General features: G+C 41.5%; 1 protein-coding gene across 3 annotated transcripts in view; it reads right to left on the bottom strand.

The window, feature by feature from the left end:
• ZNF804A (zinc finger protein 804A) overlaps window positions 1–23899 on the bottom strand; it is a 384349-nt gene that overhangs the window by 137328 nt on the left and 223122 nt on the right. The window contains exon 1 of one of the 3 annotated variants that reach the window (XM_064718109.1): window positions 12221–12515. The exons of the other annotated variants lie outside the window; for them this stretch is intronic. Coding sequence (XP_064574179.1) covers window positions 12221–12331 — 111 coding nt within the window. The 5' untranslated portion in view covers window positions 12332–12515. Of the gene's footprint in view, window positions 1–12220; window positions 12516–23899 lie in introns of those variants that run through there. 3 annotated transcript variants of the gene reach the window in all.

Below are 23899 nucleotides of genomic sequence, written 5' to 3'. Positions count from 1 at the left end.
GGAGCTCCTGACTTGGTAACCCGTTATTAACCAAAAGCTTTTCCTCCATTTCATTTTCTGCAGTTAAACACACACTCAGAGAGACAAAAGGTCCATTTGCTTCTCTCTCAACGCACACATGTGAGACTCATTAATGTTAATTGGATTTATGAATGCCTGCTGAAAAGAGAAGAAACTGTAAAGATTTCCCATTTGCAGAGAAACAATCAAAGGAATAATTTCTTGTGCGTCTTGCTGATGAAGAGATGAGGAAATAATGGATGAGTCACTTTACATTATGATTCAAAATTCTTAAAATAGAAGAGATGAAAACACTGATTTCTGTATAGGTCATATTCATGTAAAGGACTCTTTCTAAGAATCCAATTTGAACCTTCAAGTATAGTTCTGCTTCTAATTACCCAGGCTCCAAGAAGAAATCCTGGTCTCTGAATTGTAATGATACAGATTTGTTGCTGTAATTCAATTTGTCAGGTGTAAAATACAAATGCAATTTCCTCTGCACACCCTCCTGTAGCTTTCAAAGAGACACTGAACTTGAGCCATTTGATAATTCATTCCATATTGTAGCTTTCACATTTACTATGCATAAAACTTCTGACAGGTTTTGTTTTGGTTTTTTTTAAGAAGGTGATTATGCATGGCCCTAGTTACTCCACTAACTGGTTTGAAAATAAATCCAGCATTAATCTCGTGGCTACAGCACAGCATTAGCCACAACCTACCCGGCCTGCAGTGACCAGGGCACTTCAAAGTGAGCTCCAAATTTCTGCTACCTCTGATGGGGATGAGGGAGAGCATCCACAATCCCCACATGCACTGATTTGCTCTGTGGGAGCTTCTCCAAGGTTTTTCTCTATGGGAACTTCTCTGCTCAGCTCCAGTCAGCTGAGTGGAGACCCTTGGAGTCAACAAGGCCCCTCTCACAGAAAATCGAGTTTCAGCCACTCAAAAAGAACCCTGGCACTTCCTTCCTTCAGGATCACATTTCCTTAGGACAATCAAGGGCTATAGGAAATGAGCATGATGCCTCATCACTGTGTTAAACAATGGGCTTGAATATACAGAATAAATATTAATAATATTGTATATGTATGCTAGTATAAAAATACATGCTGAAATATAAATATTTAATGTAAGCTAAGTATGTAAATATAGACTTAATATATATAATCATATATTCCTATATACTTATATAAATAAGTATATATGAATATATAATTATATTATATATTCCTATATACTTATATACTAAGTATATATTTTATATATATTATACTTTATATATATTATACTTCATAATATATTTTACAATTTATATACAAGTATATAAATATATATAAGTACATAAAGTATATAAAGTATATGTGTAAGTATATAAATATATACTTATATCAAAACTGTAAGCACACCACACCCACTGTCTGAAAAGTTGCAAAATATCTGAGAAATTTCCTGCAAATACCCAAACTGTGGAAGTGGACACTGCCCATGCCACAGTGCAAGAGCTCTGTGGGCTGAACAAGATAAGGTTGATAGTTTGTTTCTCATTTTTTCCCTCTTTGGAACAATCTATAATAAAGGACTGCAGCAGACAACGCTTGGCTTCAGTTTTCCTTGCCTCTGCATAAAGCTGTTCCAATGACTACAATTCAATTTCTCTGTCAGTTGTGTTCCTGAGTACCTTTTAAAAGCCTTCCCAAAATTAAGGCTCTATACTCCAGTAATTTTCAATATGAAAAAGTGCAATCAATAAAATACTGCTGATAGTGCACACGATTTGTGGAGAGTGAGAGCTAAATATGAATTAGTTTTGGAAAAGTTCCGAGTCTATCATCTCCCTTAATTACAAGTTGGGTCACTGACTGCGAATGGCATGACTCAGCCTGGGAATCCCTGCAAAGGAATCCTAAGCAGATTTAATAGTTGCATTTGATTTATTTGTTCCTCAGAGATGAAACAAGCCCTGTGTCTCAGACCCCTGACGGATCAGGGGCTCCCCAGAGGATGTCAGTGCTCCTGCCAGCTGGGATGAGGGGAGCCAGGAGCACCCAGGAGTGCCAAAAGGTTGGGACCAGGGCACAGCAGGCATGTGCCTCGCTCCCCAAGGAACCTCACCACAGAGGATTCCATTAAAAGCTACTCTTCTACAGATCAAATGTGAAATTGCAACCTTGAAAGAGGACAGAGGGATATTTGGTCCTGCACTTGGCTTAAAAGCACACACAATTAAATGAATGCTGCTCAGTCGAGTTTTGGGCATCTCCAAGGATGAACATGGCACAGTCTCTCTTTCCAGGGCTTGACCACCCTCAATTTTACTCGGTTCCCTTGTATCGGATCGGGATTTTCCATCTCTTAACTTGAACTTGTGCCTCCTTCACACACCTCCAAGACAAGCCTGACTGACCAAAAGTTTTCCAAGCCTGTCTGGTTTCCCAGCACAAGAACCTGAACACACCACACCAACAGTGCCACTGCCGTGACAAGGACAGGCAAAACTTTGTCCTGGTTTTCTCCATTTCCATCACGATATTACTCACCACTGATGTGTTACCACTTGGTGACTCTACATCTTCTCTCTGTTAAAAACCTTGGCAGTTGTGGTTTCCTTCACACAGCTCGCTGCAGTTTCCTTTCCCTGGGAAGCTGCACTTTTCCATCTTTAATTCTCCATTCCTTATAAAGCAGCTCCACTCTGGGCACACTCAGCTGCCACAGGGTGCAGCCACCAGGTTTTGCTGGACTTTTCTAATTACATTGCCATGACACTTCCATACCCACGAGCACTCCGAGGTGTTTCATAAAGAAAACCTCAGACATTTCTGACATCCTGCTGGTGGGAAGATTTTCTCTCTGCTCAGCATTAGTAATACAACAGGCTACAACTCCACAAACCTTTGGAAGTAATCCTTTAAAACTGCTTTCATCTCTTTCTGATCCTTAATTCCACCTGCTAGTTCATGCAAATTCACTTATTTGCCAAACAAACAGGTGTCAGATGATTTACCGGCTCATTTGCACAGCAGAAGGACAAGCAAATATTATCTTGATTTTTCTCCCTCATGAAATATTTCGATAAAACGATCAGAAAAAAATTAGCATTGCTATTAGAAATATCCATGGAAAGAAGCCAGAAAACCCATTTATTCAGCAAGTATATTCCACTGCCACCCTCAGAGTATCCTGAAGCATTAACTATATTTTAAGAATGTTTTGTAAACTGGCAGCATAAAAAGGTATTTTGCTTTAAAAAAGGCTACTAAAACCTTGCTTTATTTGTAGAAACAGTTGTTTACTACTCATGTAGTAGAGCATAATGTTCTTTATGCAATTAAATTAAGTTTCCAGAGTCTCACTTTTAAGCAAACTAAAACCTTTATTTTTGACAATAAAGAGTACTTTATAAAAATAGAATACTCAAAAAAAAAAAAATCAAAAACCACAAAAATGGAGACTACACCCACAGTGTACCATGCTGCAAGTTTATAAGAAGCACAAGAATTCTGGTATAAAGACATTTATACCACTTCTTTACTTTGCCCTTTTATTAAAGATTCAGACACCAACCCAGACGAGGGTTCAACTTATATAAACAGGCTCAGAACTACAACTGGGACAGGCAAGTTTAGTGGCTGGCAAAGTTTGAGGACATCTTGGTCTTTGTTATACCCTCTCATGATAAAGCCAACTGTTTCCAAAAGAGGAAGACAAAAGATCCTATGCAATTACATAACTTGAGGCAAACTTTGCAAAATAATTATACATTTCAATAATGACTAGTTAAAAAAAAAAAAAAAAGGCATTTTGCCTTTGCTTTATAAATTTAGGCTCAGGTTGTCTCATGGACTGCTTGGGCAGAACCCCTATGCACCATAATCCTTTACAGACCCAAGTGTGCTCAAGTTTTTACTCCAGACATGTTATCAAAATCCATTTGATGAAGAGGTAGCTGATATTCTGTAATGAATATTGTGGTTTCCTGTCAAAAACAGCTGCAGCAGAAATGAAATACTTAGAAATTGTAGCTATTTAAACAATTGTGTTCTGCCATGTAAATCAAGACATTTATTAAAAAAAAAATCCACAATCTTAATGGACAGCTCCACATAGAAAATACTGCCCCAGTTATAGTCTCAAAGGTGTCAGATCCCAGAATCTGGAACAGTGTGGAATGGACCCAAAGATCATTTAGTTCCAGCCCTACTGCCATGGGCAGGGACTCCTACATTGATTTACATCCATTGTTGAGGTATGCTATCAGTTAGATGGAAAGGACGCTCCTTTCCCAAGCCCAGAAACTCATTTCCATAAGGCAAAGAGGCAAATTCTAACAGATACTGTGCAGTGCTGAGTTTGAAAGAAAATCTGACCAAGCCTTGGCCAACGAAGGCAATCAAGCTCAATGCTGGCTGTGAGAAATCTTGCAACATGAATATTTGAGTTCAGCTGGGTCCCAGCGGAGGTAGCCTGATCACTTGCTATTTGGGGAAAGAAGCCTCTCTAAAAATATCATTTTCACACACATAAAAAAATCATTTCAAAAATGCAAATCACCCCAGTCAGACACAAAGCCTGACGAGTCCTAAGTCGTTGGTACAAACCAGGAATGCTGATGAGCATCTAAACATAAACAAACAATAAAAATCACTCAGTTCCTCAAACCAATTCTCAACATTCTCCAAGCCACTTGCAGAATTTTAACACAAAACCTGTTCTTTATCACATGCAATCAGGGCAGCAATGCCAGGTGGGAGATATGGAGATGGATCTCCAGGCATTATTTCTGGATTTGCTCTTACAGCAAAGAAAGAATCTGCATTTCCTTTCTTACACCACTATCTGTATAACTACCACCCATTTAAAATGCCACATGAAAAATATTTGGAAATTTACTCTCTGAATTAATTAAAATGAAAAAAAAAAAGTTCCCACAGAAATTCATGCTCACACATAACTCAGTGTTCAGAACAAACATTCTCTGCCAAGGGAGAAAAATAAAAAACCCTGTGCCCCATCTGTACCCCTGTCTTGGCCAGTCCTCAGAGGAAAGGAACTGTAAACATATTTTAACAAAATAAATTAATTACACTATGAGTTAAAAATCTACTGGTTCCTGATGCCTTCAGACAGTTCCTTATCTCCCTTTAACAAACAAGGTTAAACATGACAAATATTGTGCCTCCTTGTGAGTAAATGTTGTTTTGTTTACTTTGGGGTTTTTGAAACAACAGTAAGTCACAGCTCATCATATAACAGTCTCTCAAGAATGCTGGGGAAAAAGCATTTGTCCTCATTCCAAAAATGTGTGGAAAAATAGAAGGGTCTGACGAGTATTTGTTTTTAAGGGACTGGCCAGATAGAGCCAAATTAGGAAGGCTCACTCCCTCTTCTCCCATGTTTACAATTGAATCACAAGTGAGCAAACAAAAAAAATCAACTCCCTTTCCACTACCACCAGGCAGCATTAAAGAATCTCCCTTATAAATAATTATTAACTGCATTAAGATATTAAATCACAGAAAATGTTCTGTATTGATTTTGTGGGATTCTTCAAGCTCATCCCTACCTACATTTTAAGATGCATCTATTCAATGGCTTTGATTTTTGCAGACAATAATTGTTCCTGCTGACATGCCTGAACGCCATACAGAAAAGGAAATATTGCAACTGCCACCAGCTAGGGGCATCAGAGATCTTGCAGCATCTTAGTCAAATCCTACAGAAAACCCCATTGTGCTCAGCTTAGAGGCCACTCACCACTCAGTGTCCTCTGGATCCACAACTCAAAGTTAACTCCTTTTTTCAACTGTGAACCCCTGCTGATAGGAAGGTCAAGAAACCTGCATTTTCCCAGAGCCCACAGGAAAGCCCAGAATTTTAGGACTGCAATCTGCACCTTGGAAAAGTCCGATTAGATTAAAGAGTTCAAAAAGAAAAAATCTGTGGTTTGGAAAATACAGGAGCCAGCTTGCTGTTTTCCAGTTAGCAACATGGTAAACAGCATGTCAGCAACACCATTTTCCAAGTGTGAGCAACGTGTTAAAATTAACGTTGTGTATCTCAGAGCTTGGAGATTGCTATGGATATTTGCATCAGAAAATATTCAAGGCAAAGGCTCTCCTCAGACTTATTCTTTAAGGCCTGGATCTGAAAAAAACTAAACAAGTGTACTAATTTAACCATGGTAATAGTCTAATTACATTCAACAGAACACCAATGTGTTTGAAGCTTACCATGCATTTAATAAGCTTTTACAGTACAAAAGCCTGCTCAGTAATAGCTCTGAAGCAGAAGCTGCCCCAATTTAAATCTGCTGCATGCTGGACTCCAGCTCCTGCTATTTTTTGGACCAGATGATGGAGTCACACAGAGAGTGATGGACACAGGAGTGCTGTAGCTCTCTGCACGAGGCTGGAGACCTCTCTGAATTGCTCTGGAAATGCACTGAAATGATGAAAGTTTCCTGTAAACTCACCAAAACATGCCTGCTGATAATGTTTTGAGCCAGAACTGTTAGAGACAGCTTCACACAAATAAACCAAGTAACCTGAGTTCAAACAAATGGACTTCAGATGTAGGACACAGTTATGATTTTATTGTTCCTTAAACTTTACCAGATTATTCTGTTGCCTTCTGAGTGGCTGGTTTTCAATCATGATCTAAGTAATGTTTATTAATTATTAAAATTAAATGAGGCCAAATTTATTTTGCCATTTTAATATTTTAATGAGTTAGGCTGTTCAGCTTCTCTCACAGAAAAGATGAGAACGTTTTCAAGTTTCAAACTTAGGTCAAAAAAGACATTAGCAGATCCAGAGGGAACATAACCACTGAAGGAAGTAACAGGTGATTTTTCTCCCTTAACTAATACAACTCTGGCCTAGCAACTCAACCCTACAAATTCTGCAACATTAACGATGAAAAACAATGTATTGCAATAGTTCTATTAAATTCTGCATGTGTAAGATAGAATTGAAAAATTACCCTCCTGCTACTGGTAATATACAATATGGCAAACAGAACTGCAGGATGTCATTTTGCCAGTATTTAAAATAAACCTGTGGTAACCATTGTTTATTTTATATGTGTTCTAGATAGCTTGAAACCAATGGACATTTACCCTGATCATGCAGAATTACAGCTGCTGTTGTAATTCATCAGGAAATGTTTTAGTTTAATACTTTCTTCCTGTAGTAGGGAATGGTATTTGTAATAGAAATTCTCATATAATACATTTTTATGTCTGCCACAACCTATTTACTTTAGGAGGTGTGGGAATACAGAAATTTTCTACAAAGTGTAAAAGAGCTGAAGACAACAGACGGCCTGAGCAACAGATGGCACTGTCAGAGGGCACAAGTGTGACAGTGTTTGAACTCCATGGATTTTTCACAAAAATAGAGGCATGCCCTAGGACTTCTAAAAGGAGTTACAAACAAATTAATTACATTATTAATTAATTAATATCCCCGCAGTCATAACCCAGCTGGTTGGGAGGCGCAAAGCTGTACTACATGGTAGCCACCTGAAGTTCATGAGATGATCTTCTCCACAAGGCTTAGGGCATGGAGCTCAGAGTTTGATTCCAGTTTTAAATAACTTGTGATAGTTATAGATAACAGTTTAACTAACTTGGACCTGGGGACCACTGTTTCCATTCTACCTCTGGAGTGCCCTGTGGTCACACTTTTAACCAAAGTATATACCTACATATATAGAGGTCACTGCTAATCACAAAAACAGTTTGGTGTATTTGGTCCTTTAACCAACTCCTTATCAGGACCTTCTAATCTCATCTGCTTTCTATCTGTTATCAACAAGACACTTGAAACTGGAATTGCAGTAGCAATTTACACCACACAGAGGTCTAAGCTTTTCCCTGACCTCCTCAGCCAAGTGACAGCACCTCACTCACTCTGATCACCACCAGAGAAAATCTATTTCTCCAATTAAAAGATGTGAAGGAGCCCCACACTTCCACACTGTAAATCTCAAGGAAACAGAGCCCTTGACACCAGCGCAATACCTTAAGGTGAAACAACAGATACTCAGTCACCAGCCACATACCAGCTACTCAGAAAGCCAAAGAGTCACTTCTCTTGCTGACCAACCAAAACTTTTATGTATTAACCAGGATAAATACTTTATCCTGGTTTGGGGTTTACATCCTGAAAGAAATTTAAAGGATTTTTAAAAATCACCTGTGTTTCCAACTCCAAACAACTGATTTCTCTCTCCAGAAACTGGGGTTTTTTCATACAAGTTGCAATATTTTTTGAGATTATAAACTGCAAGACAGCAGCCACAGCAAGGAAGATGAATTACAAAGACAGACTACTGTAATTTGGCAGCAATAGCATAAGGCCAAAAAAAAACAAGAGTAAGTGCATTAAAAGTTCAGGACTATAGCAAAACAGAGTTTGCAGCAAAAAATTTTATAAACTGCTACAGCCAAAAAGAACATCCTTGGGAAAACTTCACAGCCATAATATCAAACCCTGACATGAAATGGCCAAGCAATCAGGCCAATATTCATTGATTAAAACACCAAAAAGCATGAAAATACAGAAGGAGCACCAGAAATTTGAAACATCATCGCATAGCACTGACCCACATGGTAAGTCTTGAGTTTCCAGCTCAGAAACCATCTGCCACACAAGGACCACATGGCAGTTGGTGACAGTACTCAGCAACAACAACAAAACCTTCCAAAGAGCTGCCATGGAGTACTCCAGTGGCAGATGAGCTATTGTTAGGAGACTCTGCATGTTTGAGTGATATTTCAGGCAATACAAACTGCACAGGGAGAGGATAAAGTCTTATTCGACTGCACAAACACCACCAATTCCTTTTAACCATACTGCTCCATTTATCAAGTTACTTTTTATAAGATTTTGGAGGCTATTCTTCCACAGGGGCCCATTTTCCATCAATTCCATATTCAGATTTATTTTCCTGATAAGAAGCAGCAGATTGCAATGGGGTAAGGGACCCATACCCCAGGGCGACCACATGCACTGGGCAAAGCTCTCAGATACCCAAACTGCATGTAGACACACATTCCTTCCTTTCCCACCCTCACCTGACTAAAGGTTCATTCACAAGCAACTTTTTATTATTTTATTTAATTTTAAAAGTTTTTACAGTAACCTGTTTTCTCAGTTTCCTATAGCCACCCTTTCCTTTGTTCCCTTTTATGACTTTCACCACTTTCTGAGCTCATGTTTTCCCAATGCCTTCTCTTGAGGAACAGAACTGTGGCTTTCCCCATCCTCCTCCTCCTCCTTTGTGTTTTTTACCCTTCATGTACTTCTCTCCCCCTCCCAAATAACCCCATTTCAAAGCCCACACTCACTAAGCATTAAAGACAGACAGAGAAAGACCAGGCAGTAGAAACACAGTCACTCCATCTTTTCTACCAAAAAGTAACTCTCTGATGCTCTCCACTGAGCAGCCTTTATGGAAGGCCAAAGCTTGGTGTTTCATGCTCCCTACCAGCTCTTTGTTCCTGCTGTATTCTGGGAGTTTTGAACCAAATCTTCAGAGAGTTTTTGTGTGAGACAGGACACAGGCAGAGGACAAACACGTAAGGATCGCCCACAGAGACAAACAATCAGGGGGAAAAAAAAAATCTCTCAGTGACCTCTCCTGGAGAGCAGGGCCAAAAATAAAAAGAAAAAAGGAGTTTCAGGGCAATATCAGGTCACTCCAGAATAGGACAGTAGTGAAAAGGTCCAAGGAGCTTTCTGCCCTGAACCCTGACCAGCTCAGATTTGAAGATAGATCACAAAAAATCATCTCAAAATCACAACATCATCAGACATCTGACTAGACCCAGCACTTTTCTACTTGATGTGAAATTCTACTGAAACATACGCTCACCTTTATTTCTAAACAGAGCGTGGTGGCAGAACTCTGAAGGAGAACCAAAACTTAACAAAGGTAAGTTTTGCACAGAAGCAATCCTGTGCTCTACAAAGGGAGGCTGCTTTCAGGTTGGTTCATGAGGAAGCAGTGATTTTTGAAAGCTTGGAGCTCAGATGAAGAGACAATGAATGCTTTACAGCAAATAGGAAGACATGTCTGAGTCAGAGCAGCTTCAAAATTTCTGATTTTTAGCTTCACAGATTGCTGTTTCTCCTAGTCCTTCCCTATGGTGGAAGACAGCATGAGCACACTAAAAGGCTGTGTTCTTACTGCAATTTCTCAAGACTTAGTCTAGCTTACACTAACAAATATTTTCATCCTTCCAAGTCTGAAAAGCTTGTTCACAGTCAAAATGACTAAAAAACCCTGTGGGGAACAATGAAATATCTGATTTTCCTATTGAAATGGATGTAAAGGTGCTTCAGCACCACAGAACTCTCCATTCTGAGCTAGTATCACAACTTCATGGCAACTTTACCTCCTATAAATTAAAAAATAGCCCAAACAGAAACACAAGCCTTGATGCCTGCATCTACACCATTTATTTCATAAGGAAGGATTCCATTTCTCTGTCCACAGAGCCCACATCAAGAACTTGTCCTTTTCAACCCAGCAAAAACTTTGCCAGTGCTCAGAGCACACACTGAGGGCTCTCGTGGCAGTCCCACTGCCAACACTGCCTTGTCTCCCCTCACATCTGTCTCAATGAACAGCAGGGTTGAGTTAAAGTTTCTTCCCAGAGTACATTTTTTTCCAGAGTATGAGCCTTTCAAAGCCCACACAATTATCTTTTATTTGACTTTCAAGTTAGCACCAGTCTTTCCCAAAATATTTTGGTCACAAATAATTTTATCAGTAAATAAATTAATCAGGAATATTGAGAATAAAGGGCTGCCTTTTTCTTTTTTGTTGCCAAGGGAATAAAAATATTTTTTTAAAAAATGCAGTTGAAGCAGAATCCATTATGAACTGCAAGGTAATACACAGTCCAAAAGTTACATCAGAGTATTCTCAGTCCTGCCAAATGCATCTTTATTGAAATTGTTTAGTAGGAAGAAGGTGATGTATCATGCCATTATTTGAAATGTACCAAATATTTCTGCAGTAGGTCTTGGGTTTGCAACTGTAACAGTGAAATATTACACACATATTGCCATCTCATGGATACTACAAATACTTGTTTAAAATTCCAAGAACGCGATCCCTGACAGAAAAATATGCAGAATCCACAGCAAATAAAATTGTAAGGATTTACAACGTGAAAGCAGGAACTTCACATTTGAAACAGTCCAAAAATCTGCCTCAGATTCTCTCGTAGTAGTTACTATTTTTATGACTTGGCTCAGACTTGCTTTAATCTCTTTATTTAGGAAGAAATTGCAAGCTTGCCAACTCTAGCAAATGTTAAGTACTTCAGTAAATTCCCCATCAATATAGGTCGTGCATTCGAGGGAACAAGAATGTGGTGAGTAAGTTCTGCTCCATCTCCTCCAAAGAGGATTTCAGAATGAGGCAGTGATGGCAGAGAGAGATAAACAACGTGGCTAAGCCCCTCGTTCGGCTCCATCCTCCTCTCCAGACATCTGTCCACACTGTGTTGTGCCGTGATTGAGATGTTCTGCCATGCAGCTCACCCAGCCTGCCGCTATCCCACATCCCTCTTATCTGAGCAGGCAGGAGAGCAAATGCATTGCCAAGGCTACTGCACCGTCACTCTTCCATTAAAGTTCAGGAGCAGCACGAGGCGAGTTCCAGCAAGTCAGCAAAACCACAGCAAACCCAACAGATGCACACATACCCGAGTATGGAGCATCAATTCACAAACAGCCCCAATAGCCCGTGCAGGCTTCCCGGACCATCCACCACACCAAATTCCCCAAACCCACCGAGCCCTGTCAAACCGCGAGTTCTGCCTTCAAAGAGAACTTGGCGGCCAACAAACCAAACCGCGCATCGTTTCTCAGGCTCTGCTCAAACGCACCTCCCTACCCAAAGGGCTCGGACGAGCCAGCGGACAAGTTTCGGCTCCCTCCCCGCAATTCCCCGGGCGGGACCCGCGGCTGTGCCCGCACCGGGGACAGCACCGGGGGCCCCCGCGCTCAGCCCCGCAGCAGCACCGCCTCTCCCCGGGCTCCCCAGGCTGCGGAGCCCCGGCCCTGCGGCTCCCGCCCATGAGGGTCCCCGGGCCGCCCGCAGCTCTGCGGGGACACGGCAGCGCCTGCCCCCAGGGCACCGCGTCCCCGCCGCGGCCAGGGAGGAGGAGGAGGGAGGCAAGGGGAGAAGCCATTACCAGAGTTTTGTTGCCGTTCTTGCTGAGGGGGCCGCGGAAAACTCCCTTGATGTTGCGAAAGTGCCCGTTGCTGAGGTGCGCGGAGCTGATGACAATGTAGTAGCACTCCATGGGGCCGGGGCCGCCTCCTCGGGCCGGGCTCGGCGGGGCTGGGCGGGGGCTGCGGCCCCTCAGGCGCGGCGCGGCCGCGGGAGGAGGATGAGGAGGGTGAGGAGGATGCGCGGCGGGGCGGCCGCGGCGGAGCCGAGCGAGCTGCCGCCGCCGCTGGCAGGCATAGTGCTATTATAGCGAGCAGCCTTGCCGGTCGGCTGCACTGAGCCAATGGCAGGGAGCCACTGGGCTGGTACCGAGCGCTGTCAGAGGAGGACATCTGTCACACGCCGCCTCCACCGCCACCCACCGCCCCACGCCCCGCTGCCCCCGCCGCGGACGGGCCGCCGGCAGGTAAAGGGGGACGGGCGGGGGGACGGGGCAGCGCCGGCGCCCCGAGCCAGCCAGCCCCGCAGGTGGGCTGCGCCCTCCTTTTTCCGGGGGTGGGGACGGCGACCAGTGTGATTCCTCCGGGATCTGGGGGGGTGGGCATGGAGAGATGCCCGGGGTGCGACGCCCCCAGCCCAACGCTCCCGCCCTCCCCCTCCTCCGAGCAGCCTCCACCGCGCCCTTTTCTCTTTTTTTGTTACATATTTCTCTAACACCCTACTCACAGGCACCTCCACCTGCCCGGCCGGAGCAGCCCCCCCGCTCCCCATCGGCCGCCGCTCTCGGCTCCTGTGGCCCGTGACAACGCAATTGGGGGAAACCGGTCATTCCCCATCCTCGCTCGGGGTAAGCTCCATCCCGCCCTTCGCCGGGCTGCGGCCGCCGCAGCCCATCCCCGCCGCATCCCGCAGCATCGGGAGCGGGCTGGCAAAACTTCTGGGTCACGGGAAGCGCTTGGGGCCGCATCCCCCTTTCCCGAGATGCCTGCATCCCTCGTCCTTGGGGGGCCGCATCCCCCATTTCCCGGAGTGCCTGCATCCCTCCCGCTCGGGGGACCGCATCCCTTCCTCGGGGGCCGCATCCCCCGTTCCCGGAGTGCCTGCATCCCCCTTCCCGGGGCTTCCCCGCCTCTCCCCGCGGTCACTCACGGTTCTCCCGGGCCGGGCCCGCAGGCGGAGGCGGCTCTGCCCACCCGGCCTCGCGGTGCTTGGGCGTTAGCAAGGAAAAGGACACCGAGCATGGTTTCTTGCAGGCTCTGGCGCAGACTCTGCGATCCTCAGCCTCAGCGCCCGTGTGATGTGCTCGCCTCGGTTGTACAAAGCCCCCAGCAAAGTGGGCTAAAAACCATTAGGTACATCAGCATGAGGCAGCTGTGGCATGCCCCTGCTCCTTCCCCAGCATAAGTGATCCTTTCTTTTTGCAGCACACAACCCGGAGCTGGCTTCCAGGACCAGAATTTGTCACAGTCTAAGATGTGCACAAGGAAGATGCTTTAAGTGTGGTTTGTTGTTTTGTTGGGGATTTTCTCCCCCATAAGGTATCTGTGGTTTGCAGCTTTTCTCATGTGAGGTGTGAAACACTCTTAGCTGGCTCATCGTCCAACCTGCTTCACCTTTAGTCTGCTTTGTAAAAATCAAGATTGATGGGATGAATTTCCAGTGCCAAAAGAAGGAGCACCTTAGAAAAGGAGCCCAGAAACATGATGCAACATCTGAACACGTCTCTTAGTCAGCATTTACTGCTGGCAACATAATAGCAGTGTCCCATTATCTTGTCCTCCAAAACTGATGAGCTGCTGCCAGATGATTGAGGATGGGGACACACACAAACACTTCCCTGGCAGAAATTACTGTCTCAGGTGCTTGTATCCTTCATGAAGGAAGCCCCATTTTTTTGAGATGCACCCCTTTCTGATAAACATCTTCTATCATTGCCTCAGATCATACACAATGAATAGTAAATTTTGACAGCTGTCACTCATTCTTTAGCATTTCCAACACTTAGGAAGAAATTATGGAAATGGCAAAAGTGGAAAGTTTTGACAGCTGAGCCACAGGTGAGAGATCAGAATTTGCTGCTTCTTGTTACAGCCAAAAAAAGAGTGTGATAATGTATATGCACAGATTTTTCTGGTTATCAGGATGTACGTGTACATCTAGAAATAACCAGCAAGTTCGTTGCCATGTGAAAATCAAGTCAATATTATAAATACCTGATAAATTTAAAAACACAGCACACTTAAGGCCTGGTTCCCTTTCAAGACAGAACCATGGGTGTGGATCCCTCTCAAAAATGTCAGAAGAAAAGACATGAAATTATGCAAGAAATAAAATTAGGCAACTCTTTGCTGGGAATAAATATATTCCAACTGGGACTAGAACAATTTTTTCCCACCTTCTAAACAGAACATTACTGATAGGTGAGGACCTTTCTGCCTGGGAATCAAAGTCCCTACATCCACCATCTCAAAATCTGGAACCTTTTTCCCTGAAATCCTTGCACAGACACATCGCTGACACATTGCCTCACAGCTGCTACAGCCATACCTGGGCCCTTTCAGGGTTTTTTAAAAGTTTCAGGGCTGTACAGCTGCTCTCTGGCCTTTCAGAGACGGGCAGGCACTGCTTGCACACTCTTGCTAAGAGTCCAAGGACTTGGGAACATCTTGAAGCAGCAGAGAAATAATCTGCTCCCACAGCTCAGGTTTCAAAGGTTCACCCTGCTTTGTACCAAGCAGAAGTGAGCAACAGCACTGAAAGCTGCTATAGCTTCTGCTCATGAAATTCACTGTCCACCTCTATTAAAGGAGGAAAAAATACCAATTAAAAACCACCTGATTCCTCCAAAGCACTGAATAAACAAAGGACAACAAATAACACCTGACAAGCAAAGTACATCTTTTCTAGTCCTGCTTATTCTGGTTGTCTTTTTTTTTTTTTAGCTGATCTCTGATCTATCTCAACCCCTCACCTAAGTTTTCATGCTCATTCTGTTTACTATGATCACACAGACTCAAGATGCTTCTTCCTTCCCAAATCTTTTATTTTTAATAAATTGCTGATTTCATCAATCCCTGACCATCAATATTCCCTATTTCCATCTCTGTCCTGCTCTCCTGGGTAAGTAGCGGGGGTTTCAGCTGTTTTTATTGCTATTTATACAAATCTCTGCTATGTAATAATAACCAGTGCTCCTTATTTACTCATGGTTTTATTCCTCCATTTGGGAAAAATCTCCAAGGAGTTGTTCCTGTATAAAATAGCAAATACCAACTCAAGAAGCAGAGTATGGATTTGAGAGACTTTCTGGAAAACTTGTGAACTAGAAGCCAGTGAACAAATGGAACTGATTCTTGTGCATTCTACTGTTTTTCTGCCTGTGAGGAATACTCAATATTCTGCATTCCAATATTTAATAATATTCATTAGTTAAGAAATAATCCTTGCATAACCCAGAAAAAATATTCAAGAGTATCAACTCTTTTGGTTAGCAGTTTTTAAAGCAAGGCACAGCATATGTGTTACTAACAAATCCTGACAAATCAAATGATTGAAACAAATTCTCTCTTGAAACATACCCATCAAGGATAGAAAGGAATATCTGTGCTCAAGTCACAACAAACCCAATTAAATTCCCATAGCAATTCTTACTGAATTCAACAAAATTCACTTTGTCCTTAGAATATCTCCCTGTAAGTAATCTGCTGCCTGAGACACACCTTTTTACCATCTCCTGCACTTTGAGTCTCCTTTTGCTGGTCCTTTTTTCCTTTCACTGAGCTTTTTATGTGTTTCCCTATTTCCGAGGCCCATCATCCTTGCATGAAGCAGAAGGAAAGCTGGGAGTACCCCGAGTACCTTTTAAAAGGCATTAAGGGGTGATGTGCATTAAACAGTGTATTACAACTGCATTCATTCATTCATCAGCTGTGGGGGTGGTGCAGCAGGAAAAAGAGGAAACTGGGATGCTCTGGTAGCCTAGTTCCCAGCACATCCCTCATGCTGTGTGAGGAGCAGCACAGTGGGCTCCCTGCTCCAGCCCTTGAGCTGAGTGCAGCTCTGCTATCACAAAGATAAGGAAAGGCAGCAGTGCCTTAAAGCCCTGCAGCCCCCAGGGCTGTGTCACAGGGAGAGCACTGGGAAGGCTTGGACTTGCATTTCAACCTCACAAGTGGCAGCAAAGATTCATTAAAACACGCTCTGTTTTCATTTCTCAGCTCCTTCAGCCCTGCAAAGCACACAGATTCATAGCTCTGCTTATGCAGAACAGCTCAGGGAAAAGGCTTGTCCAGCAACAATCATCCCCTCCCTCTTTCCACATATCCACATCTGTATCCAGCACCACATCCCAGTGTTCAGAAATGCAAACACTTCTCTGCCCCTGCTCTTCCCAATCACCAATATTACCACTGTCTTCGTTAGGATACTACTGGGAAAACCTGTGTTGTTAGTGGATATAATACAGCATTCTCTCTATCCTCCCTTCTTAATGTTTGTGCTGCACAATTTCCCTAACAGCACATCCACACTGCATCTTTTTATTTTCTCCACTAATCCGTTCCTAAAAAACCAAACCAGACAAATAAAAATTTAAAATAAAATTGCAAATGGCACACTGAACATGAGGTAACACCAACAAGGAACTGATGTACTAGAACAGCATTAAACAGCAGGATATTTTTAGGCCAGAAAACACCTGACAGCCCAAGCCAAAACACCTGATGGCTGCACAAGCCACTCCTGAGCATTTCAAACACTGAAAATGCAACTCGCTGTGCTATGTTAACCACTGCCTTAGAAGCAAATCCTCTATCAAATAGAGTGTCTCTGTGTGAAAAGCAAACTGGAAAATGAACCCCTGAAACAGTCCATCATGGAATTATGGTTTCCCAATATCCACTCAGACCAAACATCCAAGTCAAACCCTAGAAAAATAAATGAAATTAAATTTTCAAAAATCATAAGAAAAAAATAGATTTCATCTCAGAGGCAATGCTTCCATCTGTAGTGGAAGGTGTACCTGCATGTGGCAGGGGAGTCTTCAGCGTTTGTTTTTTAGATGACCTTTTTTAAAAGGTCTCAATCCAAACCGTCCCATGACTGTTCCCAAATGACTGCTATATAAAATCTTTTTCACTTTCCCTTCCCCAACAATCTAGCACCACAGTGCAAGGAACAATCGTTCAGTGACAACACAAAAAAAAAATTTAAAAAAATATATCTTTTCATAAATCAAAAAGCAGAAGTCAAAAGACCACAGAATGGGTGTGATTCTACCAAGCCACCAGCCAAAGCTCAATAAAATCCAGCAGGCAAGGTACACAACTAGCATTACAATAAAGAAACAGCACATGAACACCATAAACAATATCCAAAGAGATTTCAAGCAGCCATTCTGCATCCGGTACTTTTCTGGAGATGAATTTGACGACATAATGAGCACCAAGTTGTCATTTTTAGCAATTAATTTTTTTGTAATTAATTTTATCCAGTTAAAAATGCAACATTTCCAAGGTAAGAAAGCTTTTCATTTTAAGAAATAAAAATCTTTTAACAAAAGTAAGTGAGCCATTAAGGGAAGACCTGATAAAAGGAAATCCACAAAATAAATAGGAAAACTGTAAATTTTGAGATCTAGGATAGATCTCAGATTATTTGTGGCCATTTATTACAAACACAGATTATTTTCCATGCCAACAGTCACACAATTTTTTCCAGAGTTCAAAAGTCTGGAGTCTGAAAATTTGATCAAAAGTATTCCACAGTCAATGAGAAACTTCACATCTGTGAGCTTGGGCTCATATTTCCATGGGAAGAAGTCCTCAAGTTGACACCAGGAATTGGCATTAGCTCCAGACTTTTCCACTGGGTGGTGGTAATGAGACCAGGAAGTTCAGGAGAACTCAGAGCACCACCAGCATTCCCTCATTTCTGTATTCATCCCTTCAATCGTTCTGTCTCTCCTTCTATGCACACGGACCTACCCTTTGTGTACGTGTGCCACACCGGACATCTACTGTCACAGCAATAAAAGGATGAACAGAACCATTCTAAAAATGTTAAGGGCTGGACTGTGAAATGAATCTTAGCACAGTTTGCTGCTTTAGCATTCAGTTCAATGACATCATTTTCTCAGTGTAAAAGCTGAGGAGAGGTGAGGTGAGACAGATGACAAGTCAGAAAATAGCACTATTTATTCCTGAACGAGCAGGTATAAATTAGAGCCCCACTGGAGGGAAAACCACTCCAGAGATTCAAATTGTAATACATTTCATCGAGTTCAATATGTGACGTGCTATGATGGCTTCCTTTCTCATGTGATCTGTAATTGTCACAGAAGAGAATGGAAATTAAATTTAAAATGTTGTGTTTACTTTCCCAACGTTGCACGTTTCAGCGAGATCCATTTTTGAAAGCGGGAATGTTTGGCATAATCTGGAAATCAAAGCCCCTTACAATATTTATGGTTACAACCTCCCAGCTCAAAGCACCATAAATCACATCAAGGATTAACTGGTTCACTTTCACGGGGCACTAGGTGTAACAAAACCAAAACACAGCACAGGATCAAGCACGTGCAGGGGAAGGATATTTCTAATATTACATAATATGATGCATTGCCACACTTTAAAACCACACAGTTTTTATTAATTATGATTTAAATACTGATAAATACCTGCAAGTCTAGTAATAAATATCCTTCAAGTCCTTATTTTGGCCATCCTGAGTGATGCTTGACACTACCAGCTTACTGTCTGCAAGGCCCTGTTTATTCATTAGAACAATTTCTTTTCCCTAATAACTCATGACTTACCAATCTGTCTGCGCTAGTGAAACAACATAATTACAAACTGGCATGGTAAAATACTATCAAAAGAACTTAATCCAACTCACAAAATATTAATAAGTTATGCGCTTAATTAAAGATAACCATATCAAAATAGCTCAAGTACATTATAGATTACTAGCCTGGAAAAAAATATGTGGTAAGAAATAAAGTCAGTATTGCTCTAAAAATAGGGAGGAGTTGCAAAGCCCAGTGTATCTGGTTTGGCATTTGGACAATTAAAAAACGTCTACATAATTCATCTAATTAAGTAAGAACTTACTCATCGCTCCAAGCTATATAAATCATGCCAAGTTTTACCAAATGCACATTTTCCTTGAGTATCTGTAAGACCTGTGTGATCAGAAGACAAGGCAAAGTACAATTAACTATACCACAGCAAGACAACTACCATGGGTAAGCTACAAATCTGTGTTTAAATAACAACTTATAATGTTGCGTTTTCATCCAATTTTTGGGGAGCCTTGGAGCTGTGATGCTCTTGTATTGCTGAGCCCTGAATTAACAATCCCTCTTGTCTACATGATGGGGGAATAAAGTATCAACTATTAATGACTTCTCATTAATTTAATTAAAATAATGAGCACTCTGATGTCATTTATTTATTATTAGATTGGAACAGGTTAGTTCCATCATTTTTCTACTCTACAGCTACGTTCACATGGCCTTTTGGATCAATAATTCCTTGTGATAGTAACATGGGAAGCATCACAGAAGAAAAACCTTCTCCAGTATTAAAGATTATGTTCCCCTTCCTTCTTTCCTCTTTGCCTAATCATAATACAATGTATGCATGCATATATACACACACACATATGTATATATGTTTAGATATTTAGGAGCTTAATTTTCTACTTTCATTATTCCTATGTACACTCCAGTGCCACTTGACATACTTCTGTAACTCCATATTACCTTTTCTCCACCCAAACCTGAATTCAATACAAGATATCTATTATCTAGACCTACATCCAAAATAAAGCATCTTGGCTTTTATAGAATTTCAATACCTAAATATATTAAATTACCCTTGAACTAACCTTAACATCAGCATTCCTAATAGAACCAGTGACCCTAATGCATTCTAAATGCCTGAAGTTGAGAGGAAAAGAAAGTATAAAATGTTTTAAAAGTCAAAACACAACTGAACTATTCCCTGGGAACCCATGTGCTGCAGTCTTTACAGGAAAATGCATTTACTGTAAAAAAAACCAAACAAAACCAGGCAAACCAAAAATACATGCAGAAAGAAAAAAATATTTGTACCAAATTCTCACCTCTCTGGAAGAAACGTTATGTTTAAACTTGCTCATCTTGAGTTAGTTTGAAAACAAGAAAAAAAAACAAACAAAACAACAACCAACCAAACAACCCAGCCCCTAAACCAACAAAAATACCCCACCCTACTTGTTTTGAAGCCTATGTTGGAATTTGTACCTTATATTTATTAAGCCTGAGCCTGGCAGACCCAGCCACTGGCAGGACAGTCCCTCATAATGCCTAAACTTGCCACTTTTAAATGTCTTTTTGCCAGCTGGAAACCACCATCAAATATTTGACCTAACACTGAAATAAAATATTCGTCAAGCTTTTCTCTCCCTTTTTTATAAATAATCATGCTTCACTGCAAGACACTGAAGTCTCTGTAGCCTCTGCTGGTAAAGCTTTATTGTCATTACTTTAATGCTTGAACATAAATTGATTCCTTGAGCTTCCGAGTTATTTTTGTCCATCTTCTCTAAATTCCCTCTGCTCGCTTTCCTGAGTGAATTATTCTCTTATAAAAGTGTATTTGTACCCAAATGACCATAAGTGTAATCTACTTGCAGGCAGATTATATTTAAAGATCAACCCTTAAAGACAGCAATTTAAGATTTTTTGATTGGATATTCATCTCCATTATGTCCTCCATGTTATTTTCAGAAAGCCAAACACGGATTAGTTATGGAATAACACCCTAAAGGTCGAAAAGCAGGAGCTGTAACAAAACTGTTTCACTGAGGGTCTTGGAGAATAAAAATAATGTTCAGAGAGTGCCGCTGCAAAATTAGGTTGGATGTAAGGGTGCAGGGCACACATTTGCATCTGTGCTGCTGCTCCTTCATCTTTCTGGCTTTCCACTGGTGGAGGGTCTCTGGTGGGGGCTGAATTTGGCACTCCAGGCTGCCAAACCCACCCTGGCTTTTTACAGGGAGCACAGACTCCTCACACCCCCAAATTGCTCTTCTCACTGCTTAAATTCTAGCCCAGCCAATTCTTTGACTGTAAGTGATGCTTCATTTTTTCCTCACCATTTCTCACCTGCAGTTTGCTGGCCCCGCACATGAGGAGCTAACAAGAAAGCCAAGAGAAACCCAAACACTATTTGTATGAATTTATTAGCAGGAAGCCAATTTTTGCTCAATATTACAACTGTGTATTTTGGATTTAACAGAACATTCCTCAAACTGAAGGCCAGCAGAGAGGTAAGTGGTTTTTTGGACAAAGCATTTTCTGCCCCTGTGAAAACAGCAGCAGGAAACAAACTCCAGTGGTCAAAATTGGATCATAAAGATGAAAAACCATATGTGTTTCTGGTCTTTAAATTGCTACTCTACAGAGTGATAAGAGACATCATATAGAACCTTATCAGGATTTAATTTCCTAACAGAAATGAGAAAGGAATGTGCAAAGCCCCTCTTACATGAGCTAGCATTAGATTGCAGTACATGATAAAAATATCTTAACAGGCGTATACCTAAGGAAGATTACATTCCATCTCTTCTTCCTGAAGATGCTTTCTATATACAAATTCTTTCAAAAATAGCATATTTCTGGTTTGCTGGGCATGACTGTCTTCTTCAGGAAATGTTTTCTGGCAAAAAAACCTCCTCACAGTTTCTGTATCTTTTTAGTGCTTCTGTAATAATACCTGGAAAAATGCTCTTGATATAGGAGGCTTATGAATGAAACCTGTCAAAGTATACGTACTACAAAAAAAAAAAGATTGCTAAATTTCTTTTAAATTTAATTCTTGGCTGTAGTCTTTGTCATAAAGCCACCACCACTAAGTGAAAAACCTGGTTTGGATGTATTTGTATTTTGTACCTACATCTTTGCCATGTCATTCTGCATCTGACTCTTGCATCCTAAATATATTTACTAAACCCCCCACATTCTATTCTATTTCTAGTCTCTACCAACTACAATGCTATTTCCAGATAAACTCAAATTTCCAAAGGGTTCACTGTGAGCAACGTTGCCCTTTTGATCAAGAAAATGAGCACATTTTAACAAATTTTAGACTTTTCACATGGTTATGTGTTCACTGTGGGGACGCTATCAAGACCATTTACAAACAACATGTTCAACATGCTACAAACACGTTCAGCATCCATGTAGGGCCTCTGGGAACAGTGGAGACAAGCAGTGCTCTGGATTTTGGGATTACTTGCTCTGCTGGGAAATGGGCAGCATTTTAGGCCAAGTGGCCATAGGAAATGAAGGCTCCCCACCCTCAGCTTCACCTTTCTCAGCTCTGGAGATTTTCCAGTTTCTCCTCCTCATGTTTCTAACCTCATCTAATTCTTAGAACCTGAAATACCTGTCACAACACTCAGAACAGGATTATTTGCTATACCATAACAAGTGCTAATCTCATTTTACAGCACTACGAGTGCCATTACAAGGAACAGTTTTTCCACAGCCATCTTGGATTCCTGTTAGATAAATTTTAAAAGGCTAATTATTAATAAAACACCCTAACATATGTACCCCACTACGACAGTGGCCATGCTGGCTTGTTTTAACAATTTCTGAGCTCTACCCCCTGATTAAATATATACTATAAGTGCTTTCTGTGAGGTTTTTTTTGTTTGGTTGGTTTGGTTTTGGGGGGCTTTTTTGTGTGAGTTTTTGGGGGCTTTTTTGTTGCTGGTTTTTTTTCAGCGTCACTGCTTCCTAGAAACATCTCGGAGAAGGGTTTGGCTGTTTCCTGCCCGCTCTGCACATCCCCTGGGATGATGAGGCAGGGAGGATTTCCCACACTTATCTCCGGCATGTCTCCTGCGTCAGGCTGTTCTGTGACTCTGCAAAGCTCACTGCACATCCTGGGGCTGTGCCAAGCCTGCCTGGGAACACACACTCCCAACCAGCTCCTCATGCCACTACCAAAACCACCCAACCTTACAGAAACACGCTGCTGACTACACTCTGAAATACGTCTTGGTGTGAAAAAGCTTCAGAGAAGTAAAAATTTCAACAGAATCTGACCTTTCCTTGGACATGCTTCAAGATTTACTGCAATGTTATGTTCCAGTTATAGAAACACCCCAAATGAATAAGCAGATATTTAAATTTTACAGATGCCACCCTAAGGAAAAAATGTAGTTAAACATAAATGGCATGATTACCTAATGGGCATAGCAAAATGTTAGAAAAATGAAGTGTTTGGATAAAACAGCAACGATTAATTTTTCATTTAATTTTTTTTTCTCAAATATAACATGCTTCTGGAGATCATAGTTAGTGAACATACTCGTGGTTCCAGGCCCACACATTATTTTAATTCCATAAGGTGCGTGGGAGGTTTTTAAAATCCACATAATTTTGTGTTATTTTCTTTTTACATGTTAAGTTATTATCATCAGATGGAGGGGAAATTAAACATTCTGAATGTGTTAAAAGCCTTGGTCTTCTTGACTCCTATTACCAACTGCTAACTATTGCTAAACTCATCCATTTTTGGAACATGAACAACCTTGATAACATCAGATGAAGACAAAATAAAAATAGAGCTTTGGCAAATCCTGTGAATTGAATTCCGGTATCTCGGAACACCGTGTAAAGCTCTTGACTGGCTTTGCAAATGGAACT

Source organism: Zonotrichia leucophrys, chromosome 7 (genome assembly GCF_028769735.1).
Source record: "Zonotrichia leucophrys gambelii isolate GWCS_2022_RI chromosome 7, RI_Zleu_2.0, whole genome shotgun sequence".
Classification (NCBI taxonomy): domain Eukaryota; kingdom Metazoa; phylum Chordata; class Aves; order Passeriformes; family Passerellidae; genus Zonotrichia; species Zonotrichia leucophrys.
Note: the sequence above shows the minus strand (reverse complement) of the source record. Positions and strands in the feature narration are given on the sequence as shown.